This window comes from Diuraphis noxia, unplaced genomic scaffold (genome assembly GCF_037042655.1).
Source record: "Diuraphis noxia isolate RWA-SAM2 unplaced genomic scaffold, SU_Dnox_SAM2 contig0004, whole genome shotgun sequence".
Classification (NCBI taxonomy): Eukaryota; Metazoa; Arthropoda; class Insecta; order Hemiptera; family Aphididae; genus Diuraphis; species Diuraphis noxia.
Genome location: NW_028301714.1, coordinates 32,286,487 through 32,306,103, shown reverse-complemented (window position 1 = coordinate 32,306,103; position 19,617 = coordinate 32,286,487). Strand labels below are relative to the sequence as shown.

General features: G+C 26.9%; 2 protein-coding genes across 6 annotated transcripts; one reads left to right on the top strand and one right to left on the bottom strand.

Moving 5' to 3' along the window:
• Window positions 1-743: 743 nt before the first annotated feature.
• On the bottom strand, window positions 744-14,599 carry LOC107170158 (mutS protein homolog 4-like). 2 transcript variants are annotated; one of them, XM_089225923.1, is made up of 20 exons: window positions 14,321-14,599; window positions 13,791-14,250; window positions 13,492-13,577; window positions 11,977-12,379; window positions 11,036-11,136; window positions 10,815-10,963; window positions 10,543-10,733; window positions 10,352-10,473; window positions 9,518-9,738; window positions 9,209-9,400; window positions 8,951-9,137; window positions 7,671-7,813; window positions 7,429-7,532; window positions 7,126-7,345; window positions 6,698-6,799; window positions 6,511-6,624; window positions 5,147-5,355; window positions 4,072-4,255; window positions 1,268-1,484; window positions 744-1,007 (listed from the first exon to the last, which is right to left on the bottom strand). In XM_089225923.1, exons 3-20 carry the CDS (start codon window positions 13,556-13,558, stop codon window positions 925-927), a joined length of 3,009 nt encoding a protein of 1,002 aa, XP_089082049.1. In that variant the 5' UTR covers window positions 13,559-13,577; window positions 13,791-14,250; window positions 14,321-14,599; the 3' UTR covers window positions 744-924. The 2 variants fall into 2 exon arrangements, with proteins under 2 accessions (XP_089082049.1, XP_089082050.1); XM_089225924.1 differs by having other exon boundaries at window positions 744-1,484; window positions 13,967-14,250.
• Window positions 14,317-19,272, top strand: Alg7 (Alg7 dolichyl-phosphate N-acetylglucosaminephosphotransferase). Of its 4 annotated transcripts, none has more exons than XM_089225927.1 (8): window positions 14,317-14,332; window positions 16,580-16,700; window positions 16,764-16,842; window positions 16,969-17,182; window positions 17,473-17,704; window positions 17,773-17,961; window positions 18,523-18,754; window positions 18,808-19,272. In XM_089225927.1, the coding sequence occupies exons 2-8, from the start codon at window positions 16,672-16,674 to the stop codon at window positions 18,871-18,873; spliced, it is 1,041 nt and encodes a 346-aa protein (XP_089082053.1). In that variant the 5' UTR covers window positions 14,317-14,332; window positions 16,580-16,671; the 3' UTR covers window positions 18,874-19,272. The 4 variants fall into 4 exon arrangements, 3 of the variants coding, with proteins under 3 accessions (XP_089082053.1, XP_015375696.2, XP_089082052.1); XM_089225926.1 differs by lacking the exon at window positions 14,317-14,332 and adding an exon at window positions 16,315-16,457; XR_016191427.1 differs by lacking the exons at window positions 14,317-14,332; window positions 16,764-16,842; window positions 18,808-19,272 and adding exons at window positions 16,104-16,457; window positions 18,131-18,443 and having other exon boundaries at window positions 18,523-18,710.
• Window positions 19,273-19,617: the final 345 nt, after the last annotated feature.

Below are 19,617 nucleotides of genomic sequence, written 5' to 3'. Positions count from 1 at the left end.
CGTCTATAATTTTATAATACTTTATAGTTTATATAAACTATATAAAATATAATATTATTAATCTATATACAAACAATTTTTTTCATGTTATAAATTATAATATAGTCATTACTCGTTAGTTTAGCTAATTCAGATTTTGGAATAACGTAATATTTTAAATACCACATGATCATTATAATTATGAAGTATAAATAAATCTTTATGAATACGTCATATTAGTGTTTATTCAATTATTATGAACAATGTTAAGTGTTTTAACCAAACAAATATTAACCTTTACCTATTTAAAAATTATTATAATCTATATAGTTGTTATAGCTAATAATGTACCTTTATTATATATTTTTAACTATTTTATAATTTTATAGATAAAAAAAAAAAATAGTAGTCTTTTTTTATACCTAAATGAATTACTAGTATCATAAATTGTATATACAATGCACATAACTTCTGTTTACATTAACTACCATCCATAATAGATAATATAGGTACATGAATAGGTCATGCCACTTATGCATAATATTATATTCAATAGTGTAAAGTTGGGTTCACAACTCACTGAGAGGTGTGACGTGTTGTGTACTTAACATTTAATACATATAGGCAACAAAATAGATACCTCAATGTTTTCAACTCTACATGACACGGCGAGTTGTGAATTCCCCTTGATTAAATAGCATATTACTATAGTTACCAGAGCTAGTGATTGCATGCAATCGAGGCTGTCCAGAAAAGAAACAATATTAAAACTTATTAAATGTTTTAATTTCTGTTTAAACTTATATAATATGAGTAATATAATATACAACTTCTAACACATTATAAGGGTTTATATTCAGTTGTGGTGTTATAGTAGGTTTGATGTAATCAATGGAAAATGTTCAATGGATTGAAGATTTGATACTTGATATCCAACGAGCTCACTTACACACCACATGCACTTAATAAGCACATATTGCAAACATATTTATTTGTTGATAGTAATAGTGATGGTGATTTCCTATTACCTATTTAGTAATATTTAAAAATGTTATTTGAAATAAAAATATAACAAAATATTGACAACCGCTATACCTATTCTATATTATATAATATGGATTATTTTTATTTAGAAAAGTTAAAAGTGTTCTTATTACTTTAAGAGTAAATATATAATAATTATAATAATATTAAGATATTTTTAAGTCATATTATTTTAAATTTAAAAAAAAATTTTTTTTTTTTGTTAATTATGTAAAATTATTTGTTAACGATGTATTATAATCACTTAATCTTTGTGTATACATTTCCTCTTCGGAGTCTATGCATTCAATCAATGGATCAATATTTTTTCTTCTGTTTTCTTTTAATTTATTCATCATTTCGGATACTACTGACTGAAAGTTGGATATATTGAGACATTCTGTATCTTTCATGCTTAACAACTTTTGAATACAATTATCCAAAATCAGGTCTGCTTCATTTGATGGATTGTCTGGTAACGCCTAAATATGACATGAGAACGATAAATAAATTAGAGTGATATATTATTTACTATCTCAAATTGTTTGATTGCTATTTTTGTGTATTTAATATTAAATAGTGCTCAATTTTTTTTTTTTTTTTTTTTGATTGGGGAGGAATTTGCGCAGAAAGGCGGAACTCCTTTACTATTCTAAATTCTTATTTATTTTTGCGTGCCCCAATTTTTTTTTTTTTTACTTAAACGGGGGACGGTATAACTAATGCCCGAAATATTTTTTATTAAAATGTGGAATTTACTTAACTTATTGTTGTCGATGAACAATAATGATTCCTACCTACTAAATTTTACATTTTTAAATAATAAAAATATTTTTCTATATTCTATGGTTCAGAATCCCTAATACCTTATATTTTTTTATATAAATATATAAATTGTTTATACTATAACATGCTCTATGCTCAAATATATGTGGATTTATGTTAAAAATTGACATAGATTTGACATGCGTCTGAACCACAAATTACAATATTATCACTGATAATTATGAGTTCATTTTTTTTCTACTGAAATAGTGAAATATGTAGGTATTATTGCTATTAAAATAATAATAATAATAATAATAATAGAAATGAAATATTAAAAGACTAAATGTAAACCTGTCGACACCAGTTTATCAGTGATGACATAAAAAATATACATAAGTCACTATTACAAAAACGTGTCTAACGTTATATAGAAAAATATTAAAATAGTTCTTCCTCTTTTCTTCTTAGACTGAGGTATTAGAGCATATTCATAATAAATATATTTTTAAAATCAACTTTTTAAATAGTTAATATTGTTGTATAGTTAAAATTGAAGAACCTAGAAGAAATCAACAATATCAGTAGGTCCAATAATCTCCGATTTCTAGGATATGGTTATACCAAATCGTAAAGTAACATTGTAACCAGACAACTCATTTTGTTCGCTGCGGTACTACACTTGTCAACAATCTAGATACCTACTGTCAAAAATCATCAAATCAACCATTTATATACGGCATACGCACTATGTGACATCCCTCTAACTATAAAGTCTGTCCTGAGTATAAAAAAAATATAAACCACACGTCAAACTAGAAAACTACGAGACAAAACAACAAAACACAAACCCCCCCCCACCACTGAATAAAAATGTGAACCTCAATTATATAGCACTACTTTAACCTTGACCCGCACAAATTCAAAAGTCTAATATTATTCTAATCCAATCAAATCTAACAGTTGTTGTAAAGATCAACCCTCTCCAAATACTGCAGCTATCGACGATATACAATGCACCACTTATTAAATAGATTAACCTCTTTCCCCGACGACTTAAAATCCCTAATTAATACCTCAATCTTTCTATTATCTGTAATAAATAAATTCCTAAATGACAAATAAACAGCATAATATTGATCATGTAATCATTAATAATAGTATAGGTAATATAATCCTAAATAACGTCGCGTAGTATAGCATTTAAGATTGTCATTTTATTCTTGAAGTGTACATTATACTTATAGTGTCACCGATAGCCCCTTCAATCACATTTTCCAGTTTAATAACGTCAGACTTTTAAAAAGACTCTTTTTAGTTATTAAATAAATAATATTCATAATATTCAATACAGATTGACATTTTTTTTTTAAGAATTTGTTGATACTTTATGATATTAACATAATAATATAAGAGAGAAGCCACCGCCCCCCACATGGACATGGCAGAAACCCCAGTCTGCCCATTAGAAATTCAGCCAAAAAAATACACACGTGTACCAAAAAACCTACTCAACTTAAAACCCATCAGTATCCTCCCTACACCCAATGGCCTAAATGTTGCTGCAGGTTAACTAAATAAAAATAATAATATAATTTTTGAAGCCGTAATTATGTCCCAGAATCAATAAAATACTTTAGAGTGCCATCGATGAGCGAGTCTTATTTCATTTATATACATTTTGTAGGTATGCATCCACATTTTACTCTATGAACTTCTATAGTATTGAATGTAGTTTATTAATATAGATAATATAGATGGGTAGATGGGTAAATAGTGCGAAATGAAATACGTAAAGTAAGTAGGCTAATAATAATTTATTATTTTGTTTATTTTATTAATATTTTTATAGATGAAATATTAACGATCTAACAAATATTTTTTATAATAGTAGGTAACGCGTTATAAAATTACATCTGACTCTCTATCATCAAAATATCAAATGTATTATTTTGGATGAATTTTAGAAGTGCTTATCTTATTTGTTTAGATACTTTATATAGTATCGGAACAAATTTAATATTTTAATTAATATTATCATTCATATTATTGAATACTAAGATATTTGATACCTACATCAGTTATAAGAATTAAACTGCAGGTGATTTAATTTTAATACATTGTAATCGTCTGTAGAAAATATTAGAGATATATTAAATAAATAAGCTAATAACTAATTTACTGTGAATTCTTTACTTTTAGTATTTAGTTAATCTTAATTCTCATAAACAAAGTATTAGGTTTTTAAACAAACTAAAAATTAAAACTGTATTATATTGAATAAAATAAAGTTACTTTACTTACTGTTCTTGTTTGATGTAGACATTTTTCAATTTCTGTAGCATGTTCGATTAAATACTCTGGCATTTTTACATCCCTAGCCAAGGTTAAACCATAATCATCTATATTCGTTGCTCCCGGACATAATTTATACGTATAAATCAATCCATTCGAAGAATCTCTCGCAGGCAATGCCTCCATATGATAACTAGAATAATATATATTATATTATTATACAATACAAATTATGTTATCAAATTATATTACAGTCATTATTTTTCATTTCAATAGTTGAATATAAAAATATGGAATACGCAGTTTGTAAAAAAATACCTAAGTTATTAGTTATTATTGGTTTCAAAAACGTAAAAACTATAACGAGATATTTGAGTTAATTATCAAAGATAATGCTCTAAGCCATTGGAAAATGTTAACTTGTTCAAACTTCTAATGAAGGCCGAGTGAGGAACTAGGTACTTATAATGGTGTACATTAAATATTTTAATTTTAGTGCAAACTACAAACTCTTGAGTGAGGGTGATCCTGGGTGAATTTAAGCATCGTGAACTGATATATAATACCATTGCTCTTGTTCGAAAATAATAAAAACGATTGACGATTAAGAAGCTTATGAAATTAGTACACCTATAGGTATCAATCGGTTTAAATTGGCCAATATTATTGTATGAAAAGCATGTCCTCAAAGTTGGAAAGTGCTAAGATTATGAACAGAGGACCAAATGGAATATTGCGTCTGGAAAATTAGCTAAAGGCTTCTTTCCTTGGAGGAAATTATAATATGTTTTCAAAAGTTTCAAATTCGTTGGAAGCATAAACACTGTATAGTGTGTTTAAAAGACACTATTTTAAACCTAAGTTATTAAAATAAGTTATACGTGTTAAATATACCTAATTTATTCATTTTTTTTTAATGTATAATTATTTTAACATATCTCGTATAAAACCACATTACGATTTCGTGCGGCAATTGTTGATAATTCATCTTTACCTATGGATTCAAATCTAACTACAATTATTAAAATTATGACCACTCATTAAAAATTTATTAAATATAAAAATATATGATTATTTTGTTTACTTTAATACGTTGCAGTATAAATCTTGAAGTTTAGTTATCAAAGTACTGTGCGTAGCAAAAAATATAAAAGCACAAGATTGCATTATGTGTTCACAAATTGCCCATGCTAAAGTTGATCCTTCTTCACAAGAAGTAGCTCGACATAATTCATCAATAATTACTAAACTATGTTTAGTCAGTGAAGGAAGTATGCCATTTAATTCTTTTATCTAAAAAAATATAATATTGATTTCAATTACCAGGAAAATATGTCTAAAATTATAAATATTACATCGCAATTCCATATTAAATATATTTCATAGAATTATAAAATCATAATGACTAATAAGATAGCAAAAACGTAATAAGTACAACAATATTACTAATAAAAATAGACAACTTTAAAATTATAAACCTATTTAAATATTTTTTTATTAAACTAAACAGTTTAGTTTTTACCAGTATAATTTTATAGTAAAATGATTAACCCATAATGAAATAATGGGTTATGTTTTCCTTTCAATAAATTAGTTTACGGATTCAAAAAAGTAATAATACATGTTAGTAAGTATATAATATTAATTATAATAAATTATTGAATATTAAAATATTATTAATTATTATCCTTGAAAATAATCACTCAGTTCATACATTTTTCATACAAAACTTTTCATAGAAAAATATGGCCAGTGAACAATGTTGAGTTTGGCGCCTACTGATTAGTCATTTACTTATTTATATAGTATTTAACAGTTATAAATTACACAAAATATATAAATATTATATTTAATCAATAATATTACCGACCAGAAAATAATTGTCTTTCGTAAATTACTAAATTATTATTATAACAAGGCAAATATATAGATTTATTTTTAATCCCTATGTAATAAATTAAGAGCTATCATGATTAGTGATTACATAACAAAATACAACCATCAACCGTTGGCCATACTAACTCGTAAGGTATAAGAAACTAAGACACAGATCGATGGATATTGTCTTACAATAAACCGATATTAAATCTTCATGATATTAAATAAGCATAATACTATGACTAAAATCTACGATTAAATATAGAAGCATAAAATAAACACTTGCATGATAACCATCAGTAATAAATGTGTTAGGTATAAGTGGAAAAGTTAAAGTTGTATTGAGCAATGGACCAAAGAAAATTAAATTACAAGTTACAATTAATCAAATATTCAATGGTATAAAATGTACTATATATTATATCCTGTATGTACTATACACCAATCAATTCGTGTTCCTATTTTTATTGGTATTTCCTTATTTCTAACTTTTCATTATTAAGAAAATTTAGTTCATACAACTTTACATTGAAATATACCTATAATGAATATTAAAAACATAATAGGTACCTCTAAAACCCAAGTGGACGCATTCGATTCTATACTGTCTCCAAATCCAATTCTCGTAAACAACCGATCGCAAATACGAAATTGAGCAAATGTTGCAGGTACAAAGCATCCAATCTGGAATTTTAGATTTATTAAAGTATGTTGGTACTTTAAAGTTTACAAAATTTTATTTTTGTGCCTAGCCTACCTGAGCAATAATCTGTAACAATGCCACTTGACGTATATAAATGCTTTTCCCGCCCATATTAGGGCCAGTTATGATATTTAAATTCCTATCAGTTGAAGCAAACTACAATCATAAACAAAATCTAATATTACATTTTTTTTTTTTTTTTTTTTTTTATTAAAAGAAAATATATACAATCTGTATAAACAATACAATAAGTACTATGGTTGATTAATAATATTACATAAAATTTAAAAATTAAAGATAGGAATGTCGATTGTCAAACCAAGTTTGTTAGCAAAAATTAGTTTTTACTTCTTTATAATAATTAAATACTCGTATACTTTATTTAAAAAAAAATATTAATACTTTAATTTTTAATAATTAATTTTCTCTTACTTAAAGTTCTATATATTTTGTACAGTCATTTATTTATTTTTAAAACTTACTATATCATTATCGATTGGTATAATTGAATTAATAATATCTAATATTGGATGTCTAGAACTTTTAATGTCCATGTATTGACCAAATTTTGGTCTAGTTAATCCTGAACGCATACTGTATTGAACAAATGAAAATATTAAGTCTAAATCGGCAATACCATTACACAGATCGTAAATACAACTAATATACTTTCTTAGCTCTTTTAACATTTCATTTAGTATTCTAAAGAAAATAAATATTTATAAAGTTTAATTAAATTTAAATTAAAGTGTTAACATTAAAAATTGCTAGTTCATTTAACTTACGCATTAGTTAATATTTCTACTTCATTTAATGCTTGAGTAATACGGACATTTAGTACTAATAAATCTTCTGTCGTAAATTTCACAATATTTTTTACGCATTCAACCTATAAATATTTAATTTGTTAAAATAGGTACACATAATATAATAGTTGTAGGTATTTACTATTTAATTATTATAACTTATTAATAGATTTTGTTAAAATTATTCATTTATTTATCACAATATTTAACAATTAACTTACATTTTTACATATGCTCGGAGGATGTTTGACATTGAAATTTTTAATATTCTTTAATTCAACCTGGACATGAAAACCTCTTTTACATGAATTTTGTGGAAACAAATATTCCGTTTCTAATTCTTCACCTAAAAGTTTTACTTTATCTAAAACAGTAAATTGTATTTATATACCAGTGATATATAAATAATATGTATACACTATTTAGTAATAGGCATTGGTGGTAGTCGGTAGAAGGGTTCGTCAGCTAAGCCCCGCATGACCTTCAAGCCGCTTCGATAGCAAATTGTATCCAATCGTCCTAGGTTAGATAACTTAGATTAAGTAAAATCTACAAACTTTATACGACTTTGAAACCTTATAGTTTAAAATTATACATTCGCGTATGCAACACGTGGGGTTCCCAATCCACCGCAAATCGATTGCTTATAACTGATAGTATACTTCTCGCATATTCACAAGCTAGTCTCACGGGATCCCTATAGCCATATTAATTAGCACAGGCAACGCTAGACAGGATGGCTATATATTATATAATATAATATAGGACGTGTCCTCACTGACTCACTGACAGATCAACGTAACTTGAGACTTGAAATTCTTACGGTGCCTGCGTACCACGTGTGTAGTAAGAAATAATTTACCAAAATTCACATTTTAAAATGTTGCTTGCACATATATCTGAAGATTCACGATGGTCGAATGAAATCGAACGTTCTTATTTTGGATTTAAATAATTTTTATCAACGATAACAGTCTACTGATTATAATAGAAATATGTTAGTAGAACATTACTTTCGAAATTTTGAACACCGTTACACCGAATATTAAATAGGTAACAAATTAAAGTATATTGAACAAAGTTTGAATCATATAGAGTTGGCATTTTAACGGTCAACGAAGTGCTATTTTAATATTTTAATATTAGTAATATTACAAATACATTGTTTTTTACAAAAATTAATTCAAATTACCTGATTACTAATAGTAATAATACTCAAATAAATTACTATATTAGCAATATAATTAAATAATAAGATATACTTAGAAATATAACTGACAGAACATCTTCGCTCAGAATCGTTTTTTGTATGCATGATTTACTATTGAATTCGGATTTAATTAAAAAAAGATTACCTACAGTGATTTACTTAATGAATAAGTACACTCAGTACAGCAGAATAGTTATTTACAATTTTTTAATAGGATTCTGGTATTTTCAGTTGTTACCTTCCCCCTCCCCACTCCCACCAATGAACGTTTGTATAAAACTTTATAAATACCATGAAATTCTTCAATTAATTCACTATAAATGGTACGAGCAACGTCTAATAAAGGATTTAAATTAGATTTAACAGCAAAACATCTTTGAAATTGAGATTGTGAAAATCCTTTTGATCTAGTAGACTCTTTATTTATGGTTATCTCAATTATTTCTAACATCTTTGAATATCCAGAATTGGATAATGTCTAAAAAAAGGGGACAGTAATATTAATTAGAAATCCAATTTGTCTTCTTTTAATTTAATCCACAAACAAACCTTGCGTATGGAAGAAATGTATTCAGATTTGAATGGTTCTAAAATATCTACAAGGGCTGGCAATGCTTCTAACGTAGTTTTTAACAACAATGTATAATTTCCTTGTAATTTAGATAACTGTTGAGTATTTTTAGAAACTTTTGAACATAACCAATATAACTGTTCGACGTCAGTGAATTTTTGGATTACGTTCTATAAAATAAAAATGTCACAACAATTTATAGGTTGGTACTGACTTATAAACTATTAAAAATAATATTTAAAAAAAAATGAATATTGTATGCTAATAAGTAACTAGTAATTAATTACTTTGAGTAGAATGAAGTTTTGTTCTGAGCTGCTTAAGATTTCTTCAACAGCTTCTTGGCGATTATGTATCAACAGAATATCACTAGAGGGCTGAAGGATAGATGATCGGAGTCTTCTTTGACCTCCAATAGTAGCGCAACGGTTTAAGACATCAAACAGTGTATTTTTGGAATTTAATGAACTATTTAGTACTAATTCTAATCTCAACGCCGTATTTACATCTATAGATATGAGAAACTAAATATTTATATGTTTTTACTTGGTTCTATAATATTTCTAAAATCTACTCAACAACATACCGATTGCCAATAAGTTTGGTATAAAATTCCGAACTATTATAGTCTTATAGGTAAGTATTAAGTAACATAGAAAACGAAAGGTGCTTAATAAAACCCCTTCCCGCTGAAATTCTTTCATTCCTAAATTTGATAGTTAATAAATTAACATATAACTGTAAATGCGTATAATTTAAATGGTGACTATATTGTTATTACTATAAAAATAAAAATATATTTTGTAAAATATAAATATTATTATAAAACTCTGGTTAGACTATCTAATCATCTAATCAGATCATCGAATTTATATAGTACATTAACATAATTATGAAAATTTACAAAATAATATACATCATTATGATGTCATCATATTGTATTGCACTTGCAATAAAAATAATATATTTATAATATAATAATATAATAATATATATAAGACTATATTAATAGTTTAGTAAAATATATGACTTTGAAATACAATATACTATTTAATAGGTCCAACGCCCAAAGGTAGAAGTGTACATAACAAATAATGATATAAATTAATAAAATGATTCACCAATAAACATGGACTTTTCAACTCCTTCGTATTCTATTCGCAGTGTACTTGAAGAAAAAATCACATTATGGTTAAACTCAATGTGTTTTAACAATGCTGCCGCAGCAGAAACTGCGTAGAATCTGTAAAATAAATTGTGATATAAGATATAGTATGAAATTGTAAACTTTTATCAAAACAATATTTCTTACTTCGGCAACACCTGCTCTAATGTAGAAACGCATTCTGGTATAATCGAATTTTGTAGGTAAAGTCTACCTTCATTTTCAGAAAAATGTTTTCGAGATGCAGTAAGTATAGTGCTTAATGGAAATTGACTTTTAATAGTATTATATAACATTGTACCTTGCATCTGATCCATAAATGTATTTGGAACTAAAATCTATCAAACACATTAACACAAATTATACTATTAACTTTTATAATCAACTAATTATAGTTTATAACGGTTGAAAAAAAATACCTCTGCGGGATTAAGAATATTTATTTTATTAATTGTGTTCATATACGTTTGAGTATCACTAATTTGGCATAAGATTAAAACTGGTCTTTTTAAATCAATTGCAGCCAATCCAATTTCACCTTGAGCGGAACCTCTGCCCTCAGTTAAAACTGAAAACAGTTTGAAAATACTTTTATCATCACTGTCTACAATAAGCTAAACTTATAACGTAGGTATTTTACCTAATACAACACTGTTAGTCATTTCACTTTTACTGTCAGTTTTCTTTGCAATTGATTGATTGCGGGATTTGTTTCGCACAACAGCTGAAACCGCCGAAACACTAAAAACAAACAGTTCAACAACCCCCATTTCAAAAGATAGCTTTCATAATATGTTATAATTTACAAAAGATGTAAGTGCTATATATTATGCAAGACAATTTTAATAAAATCAAAGACAGCAATGTTCATGTATAGTCTGCTACTATTATATTTAACATTTTTAATTAAATTTTCTAAATAAGTAATAAGCGATTTGTAAGTTCAACCGTTTTCACTTATCCATAAAAGTACCTATATACCGAGGCTAACTTTATCATAACTTGGCTGCTTTGTCGTTACTCGTTTCTGAGTTTTGATTGTGCCAAAATGGTGTGTGGAAATTAAAAGCTTTTAAGTCATACCTACCTAAATTACGCCTTACAAAAGTATAAGTCATACGTAATTTATTTGAACTTAGACCGTGTTCAATTTTATTGCACAGTCATAAGTATTTATAAGCACACGTCCATAGTTTGTAATGCAAAACCTACACAACTTTTTGTTGATAATTTACAATTATTTGTACAATTTCATGCCAAACGAGTACCTAGTACCTACTAATTATTGATTAAAAAAAAGCAATGTATTTTAATGGTTACTGACGTTGGTGGTAGCGCAATGTATTACATCCGCCAATCTTATTTCTTCTACAACAGTTCAGTATATTATTTGCTAATTTTTTGCAAAATGGTTAAATATGATTTCTAAGAAATTGGTTTGAGTAGGGAGGGGGAAAGTTTCACAAACGTCAAGTTTACTGTTTAGTAGGTCTTAAATGTATAAATGGTGGAAGCAGATTTTCCACATTTAACAATGAATGTTATAGAATAGGTTAGAGTCTAACCGTTAGACATTATCACCTGCAGGCTTGTGTCGTTGCAAACGGTTGAGGTTTAATAAGTTGACGAGGAGTGCTGTTGACCACAAAATCTTCAAGTTTTTGACTAACATCGTATTCTGGCACGTAAATATGTTGATTGGCCTCCATATTCGGAATATCAAAATTGTCACTTTGGGTTGTTCGTCTAGGTAATGTCAGTGACTGAGTGTATTCAATATCTGAAGTTTCTGCAGTTAATCCGCCATCAGTCACTCCAAAATATCTGCTGCTAGGTGAAATTAAATCAGACCTACATATCGAGCGAGAGTGCAATACACTGCTATCGATAATCAAATTTGTCGATTGGTGATTCGTATGACTTGTAATTTTTTTAGGCATTTGACATGTTTTATACCGCGACAAGTTGTACTGACCAAGTCTTCCTGTTTGAAAAAAAAAATAAAAATTTAATAATATATTATAACATATATAGGGTGATAAATCCAATTAGTCAAATTAGTCGATATGTTAGTTTAAGTAGATTAGGGTCCAAAGTGCAATACTAATCTTTAATTAATTGTTATTTATTTCGTTGGGTGGCCCCCTTTTCGGGCTTTCAGCCAATTTCACTTTTTGGCCAAAACTTACCGTTTCCCTTTCGGCCATTGTTCCTTTTCAATCATTAGTTTTTTTTTTACTAACATAATTACCTACAACTGTGTGAAAAAATAATAAAATAAAACAATTGGCAATAAACTGTTTTAACATATTAAATTAATCGAATAAAAATTAATATAGTTTTACAATACCAATAAAATATGCATTCATGAATATTATGTTGAGAGTTAAGGTTCCTAATACAATAGTTAAATAAAAATTAATATTATCTTATAATATCTATTTAATAATAATTTTGATAAAAAAAATATGCGTTCGTTGAAAGTCAAGTAATCACAGTATTTTTTTTATTTTTCGTCATCAGGACAGTCCAACATAAAATCATTGACAAAACATTTTGATACTACATTATAACTTGATTGGGTTGCTTTTTACATTATATCATACCTATATCATATCAAACAACTAACAAGGAATAATAATATACTGGTTTATCTTTATTTTTAAAAATCAACTATGAACAAAATTAAACTTACATTGAAGAGTCCAAACTATAAAACAAGTAAAATTTTTACAAACAAAAACTAATTGTTAATTTATGCGACGAAGCTAATAATATGTAAATTGCATAGGTACTGGCTGAAAAGTGAACGGTAAGTTTTGGCCGAAAAGTGACACTGGTTGGAAAGGGAAGGGTAAATTTGGCCGAAAACGGCGATGCTCATTTTGTTAACTTGGATTTAGCGATATCGAATTTATCACTAGCTCCTGGTCAATATAATTATTGAAAAAATAGTAATAAATATACAGATGTACAAAGAAAAAATATCCTTGATGCATTTTTTTTTTTTGTTTTGTTTTTTCGTATACTATATACAACAATGGATCACACATTAACACTTATTGAAATATACAGTATATGCGACTTGATATTTACGTATTTGAAAATCATTCTCTGTGGTTTTTCGATGAGTTCCTGTTTTGTTCTTATTCACAACGTTCATTTTTAATGTTTATTTTCAGCTGTAAAGTAGTAGAATATTAATTAGGTATTTATTAGTATAGCTTACAGCAATATTGTAAAATCTATATGTATAACCGTTTTAGATATAGGGTCGTTATTTTAGTTTCTCTTGAGGCGTAGGGTTGGGGGTGGGACTTGTAATGATACCATTAAATATATAATATAGTTAAATATATAGTTATAATATAACATAATTGCATATAGGTATTTACGGAATATAATATGGCGGGGTGATCCAGTTAAAATCCATAATTAATCCAAATTCGAGATTATAAAAATAAATATGGAGGTTACGACGAATCACAGAACAATGATGGTTATACTCTTGCCCTGCTATGGGACATGTATCGCCAATCATGTTTTTGTTTTATTACTTGTTACATCTTACTCAGTTATCAACGTCAAATCATCGACCGCCAAAAACTCTTAATAGTTGGATGTCGTTGTTGGTTTTTTTAATTTACGGTTTGTTCATCAAACATGGACTGATACGTACAATTTACTAAATGATATAATATATATACCTAATACCATTGATTATAAATACTATTTATAATCAATGCTAATACCTATAACCTAATAACCTATCAATAAAATTGTTATTTATCATTTATTATTTTTTTTTTCAACGGCTCCACAACTTGGATAGCAACTAAACCAGCTACTGCATTACTACAAAATAATAAGCTACAGTTACAACATTATCTATAAGACAAATCGTATTATGAATTTGGAATTATACCTGTACTCAGTAGTAAGTATGTACTTACTACTACCTAGTTTATAGTTTATACTTTATATAGTACAACTCTTGAGCTTGAGTTTTTTTTTTTGGAGAAGACATACACATTTTCCTATTTTCCTTTCACACAGGCACACAGAACACAATTACACAAGTAATCAACTAACACTAAATTTCATTTTTCAATAACAATTTTTTTTAAAAAAAAGACCTCGAGTTTGGCGAACGGAGCCGGTAGGCGAAGGGAGCCACTATATAAACTTATATTACTTTAACTGACAAGGTATACAATATACAATGTACAATGTACTCATTAGCCTGTCTACTTGTTGATAATTGCAAAATAACTTTATAGAGCTTATTTTATTATCATAAAGATAATTTAATTAACAATTACGCAATAATGAGATAGTTATGAAATAGCGATATTGATATAAATATAGAACGTAGTCCAATTAAAATTGAGCGCAATTGGTGTTGAGCGCATGCGTATAAACGTAAAATCGCAAACTTTGGAAGGCTATAACTTCCAAAATAATGGTTTCCGCACAAAAATTCAAACAGTTTCGAAATCAGCGTTGAATAACAAGTCTTTTAAAAAAAAAATTCGAAATTCGTGAGGCGCGTGGTAAAATGCATTTATTACAAATATATATATATCCCAGCAGAGGCGACCGCAAAAAAATCAATATGCACATGGGATTCATAACTATATTTTATAAAATTTCGGCGTTCATAAAAGCCCGCATTAGTAAATTATACCTACTACACAAAGCAAAAATATTTTTGATCATCTCAATTCTACCAAAATAACACAATAGGTATTGGTGCGACAATGCGACGTTGTGAGTACGACAATTACCGGGAAACCCAAAAAATATAAAACATACTATATACACTCATCCACTGACACACCGTGTGTCTGCGTAGTGTATTTTGGACTAAATGTCAGACGTTTATCATTTCTATAATAGTATTTAATTCATATTTTATGCAATATTATTAATAATACCTATGTTTAAAATTGTATAATAATTTGAATTTGTAGTATTATAATTTTTTTTTTATTACATTTGGAGTTATGTTTATTACATCGGTAGATGTATAGCCAAATACATAATAATGTGAATATTCGACTAGGTATGTGAATATATAAAATGCATTTCATTTCGCACCCATTGAGCTGATTTTCTGCGGGCGCCACTGTAATCCCAGATTACATTTATGAGCTATGACCATAAATATTTATATAAATTAAAAATAATTAACATTGAACTTTCATCATCTCGATAGTTTAGATAGAGATGTTATATTATGTATAATTATTATAAGAATTTTTAAATGAAAGTCCATAAATAGACTACGTTGCTTTCATAAAGACAATTACCTATTAAATATAAAAATAGGACTTACCTTAAGCAACAAAAAAGAATATATTTAATTTGTGTTTGAACTTTTGAAACTAATAAACCTATATCAAAATCGACAAGTAACTACTAAATGACAAACAAAGTTTCTTTATAAATTGTGAACTAATACTAATGTGAATTATTATATGATTGTTATTGACAAAATAATTCTTTATTAGTTCCTAAATTAGCGCGAAACTATGTGTTATATTTTATTCCATGAAAAATCGTGTTGTCGACTGTCCGAGTGCGATATATCCCACCTTGCGATTGTCGTTGATTATCAAAATATTATATATGAACATATTTTAACAATCGTGATTATATGATAACCTTTTAATATTGCACATACAATAATTTAATTTTTGTTTTTTATTTTGTAATTTGTTGTTTATACAAGTAAATAATAATTCTGTATGACCAAATAAACCATAAAAAATATTCATAATCTGTTTTAAATTAAGTTATTTACTAATTTTATAATTTACACGTAACATGTCATATGACGTGTATTTTTTATTTCTGGGATAATGTTAAGTGTTTGTATTTAGTTATAATATTATAATTTACATTTTAACCATGGAAACTCTTTATATAATTTCTATTAATATTATACTTAGTGTATTTGCCTTTTTTTCTACTTATAATATTATACCACATTTAAAATCTGTGTTCATTGGTGCTAATTTATATGGAAAAGATTTAAATAAAAAATCTGAAAATAAAATGTAAGCTTAAAATAACAAGAATTTAAACTTTATTTTTTTTTTTTTACCATTGATTATAATTTTTTTTATATTTGCACAATTGATAGTTGTATGATCAATAATCTATTATTATTTTGATTTAGTCCTGAAGCTTTTGGAGTAGTAATAGGATGTACATTTCTGATCACAATATTTGTGTTGATACCAGTCATCTTTGGCCGTCACATGTTACAAAATGATACAACTCTATTTCCTCACAGTGAAGTAATTTTTCCATATTTTATTTAAAATAAAATATTCTGATATTAAACATTTTAATAAAAACAGTTTGGTCCGCAGAAATTATTATTTAAAAATAATATATTTCAATATTTTAGGATTTATTCAAACAATTATCTTAGGTGAGGTGAGAAATATGTATCTTAATAACTGATTAACTAAAATATTTAGTTGGTGCTTTGGAATAGTTTTATTAATAATTTAATAAAATAATCATTATTCAAGAAATCAGTTGCTTAATTATTTTTTTCAGTTTGTTGAAATGCTAGCTGCTTTGTTGTCAATTTGCTGTATGCTTCTATTGGGATTTGCAGACGATGTTCTGAACTTACGATGGCGACATAAACTATTATTACCAACTATTGCTTCATTACCTTTACTTGTTGTTTATTACATAAATTTCAACTCTACTACAATTATTGTACCTAAACCTTTCAGAGATATTTTTGGAGTATCTGTGAACTTGGGTAAGCCTTACATTTTAATTAAGATGTATTATGTATTTCATAGGCGTATGCAGACTTTATTCGCAGGAGATGCCAATATAATTCAAAATAACTCAATTTTTAACTCTCTTAAAAAAAAAATCACAATTTTTTTCTAAAAAAATGTAATACATAACTACAAAACTCTGTTACGTTTGTGATAAAAATTATGATAATATTGATAGTTTTCAATATTAAAAGTAAAAACAAAACAAGCTAATGTTAATGTTAATCTTTACTTGTCTCAATGTATTATTTTATAATTTCTACAGGTTTACTTTATTATGTGTACATGGGAATGCTAGCTGTATTTTGTACAAATGCTATTAATATTTTAGCTGGAATAAATGGATTGGAAACTGGACAGAGTCTTATAATTGCAATTTCTATTTTAATTTTTAATTTAATTGAACTATCAGGAGATTGTGCTCAAGCACATTTATTTTCATTGCATTTTATAATACCATTCATATCTGTTACTTTTGCTTTATTAAAATATAATTGGCAAGTAAACTATTAGTTGTTAAAACTTTTTTTCAGTTAGTAGCCATAATCAAATATGTTTGTTTCAGGTATCCTTCAGAAGTGTTTGTTGGTGATACTTATTGTTATTTTGCTGGTATGACTTTTGCAGTAGTTGGAATTCTTGGTCATTTTAGCAAAACTATGTTATTGTTTTTCCTACCACAAATATTCAATTTTTTGTACTCAATTCCCCAGTTATTCCATTTCGTTAACTGTCCAAGGCACCGTATTCCAAGGTATTAAATGAATACTTATAATATTATAATACAGGTTATGACAAAAAAATTACATGATTGGTAAAACTAATAAAAATCTTAACTAAATTACATTTCTAAAAATATATTTTATTTATGAATTGTACATTCAAATATTTAATACCAATTGATGTAAATTATATGACTTCAGTGGCAGATCTCATTATAAATTTACATTAGTCTCTTGGTGGTTATCTATGGCCCTAGAGGTAATTTCGTGTAAGATGGCATTAACTTCAGTATGCATTAAGATAGCCTAGAGAAAAAAAATCACAGAGGATTAAATCTGGTCAATTTGGCCATAGAAAGAGACAGTTTATCTGGAATCATTTCTTATAGAATACTGAGTGCTAAAGAGCTCTGGCCGATTTATATTATCAATGATATCAATAAAGCTTTCTGTCAATGTAAATACTACTGATGTACCTCCACCCAAAATCAAACTATAACCTTTTCAAATCAAGGTTTATTATTACTGCATTCTGTATAATACGCACATTAAACATGAATTAATGAAACAAATTAAAATTATGTTATATGTAGATTGGATAAATATGGAACACTATCACCAAGTTTTGCTGAGTACAATAATAATAATATTTCAACTATTGGAAAGATTTTTTTGAAATTATTTTCAATTTTTAAAATTATTCATATTCAAGAGAAATCTGATGGAATTAGTAAATGTAATAATCTAACACTTATTAATCTGTGTCTACTTAAAATGGGACCGACTGATGAGAAAACATTGACTGTAACATTGTTAATCATCCAAGTAAGTTTTGATTATGACAATGCTATACCCATTTCTGATTTTTTTTTTTTCAGGTTTTTTGCAGTTTATTTGCATTCATTATAAGGTACCCATTAGCATCATTATTTTATGATGTCTAATAATATTGTTTGCAATATTTTATATATGGGCCAAATAAGTTAAATTTGGAAACATTTTTGTAAACATGAACAAAATTACCATAATAAATTGTTACCATTTATTTATTTAAAAAAAAACTTATAATACTATAAAATATTCCTGTAATTAAACAATTTTAGCTTGATATTCATTCAGTTGTATTGGATCAGCAAGTCACTGAAAGTTTTTGAGGTTCAATGGGGCATTGAAGGTAACAATGAGTCTTAACGGCCATAATAAAACTGGTGAAATAATTGTAAAATTATAATCAAAACTACTAATCAAAGAATAATGTATTCTAATGAGCAGTGATTAAGTGATTATTATTATTGCATATGTCGTTATTATTCAATATATGATATGATGATGCATTAAAACTATTTTAAGATGTTTAGTCTTTTTGAAGTTGACTTTTTACTTCTCTTTTTTTTGTTTGTCAGTTCTCAGTTATCACGTTTATAGAACAAAATAATTGCATTGTTTTATCATATTTATGTAAATTTTTAATTAAGTCCATGATCAGCCGATCAACATGTCCTCACTCCTCAATAAGCACGTTATGTTCCTTGTCTATCATATACATTAAACAGTCGCACATTGTGATCATCCCGCCAAAACATTTTAAAAAGAACTTGATGAAATATTTTGATAAACCAGAGTGGGCAGTGGTTTGTTTTAAATATATATATATGTATAATTCGTTTAAATATAATGAAATGGAGACA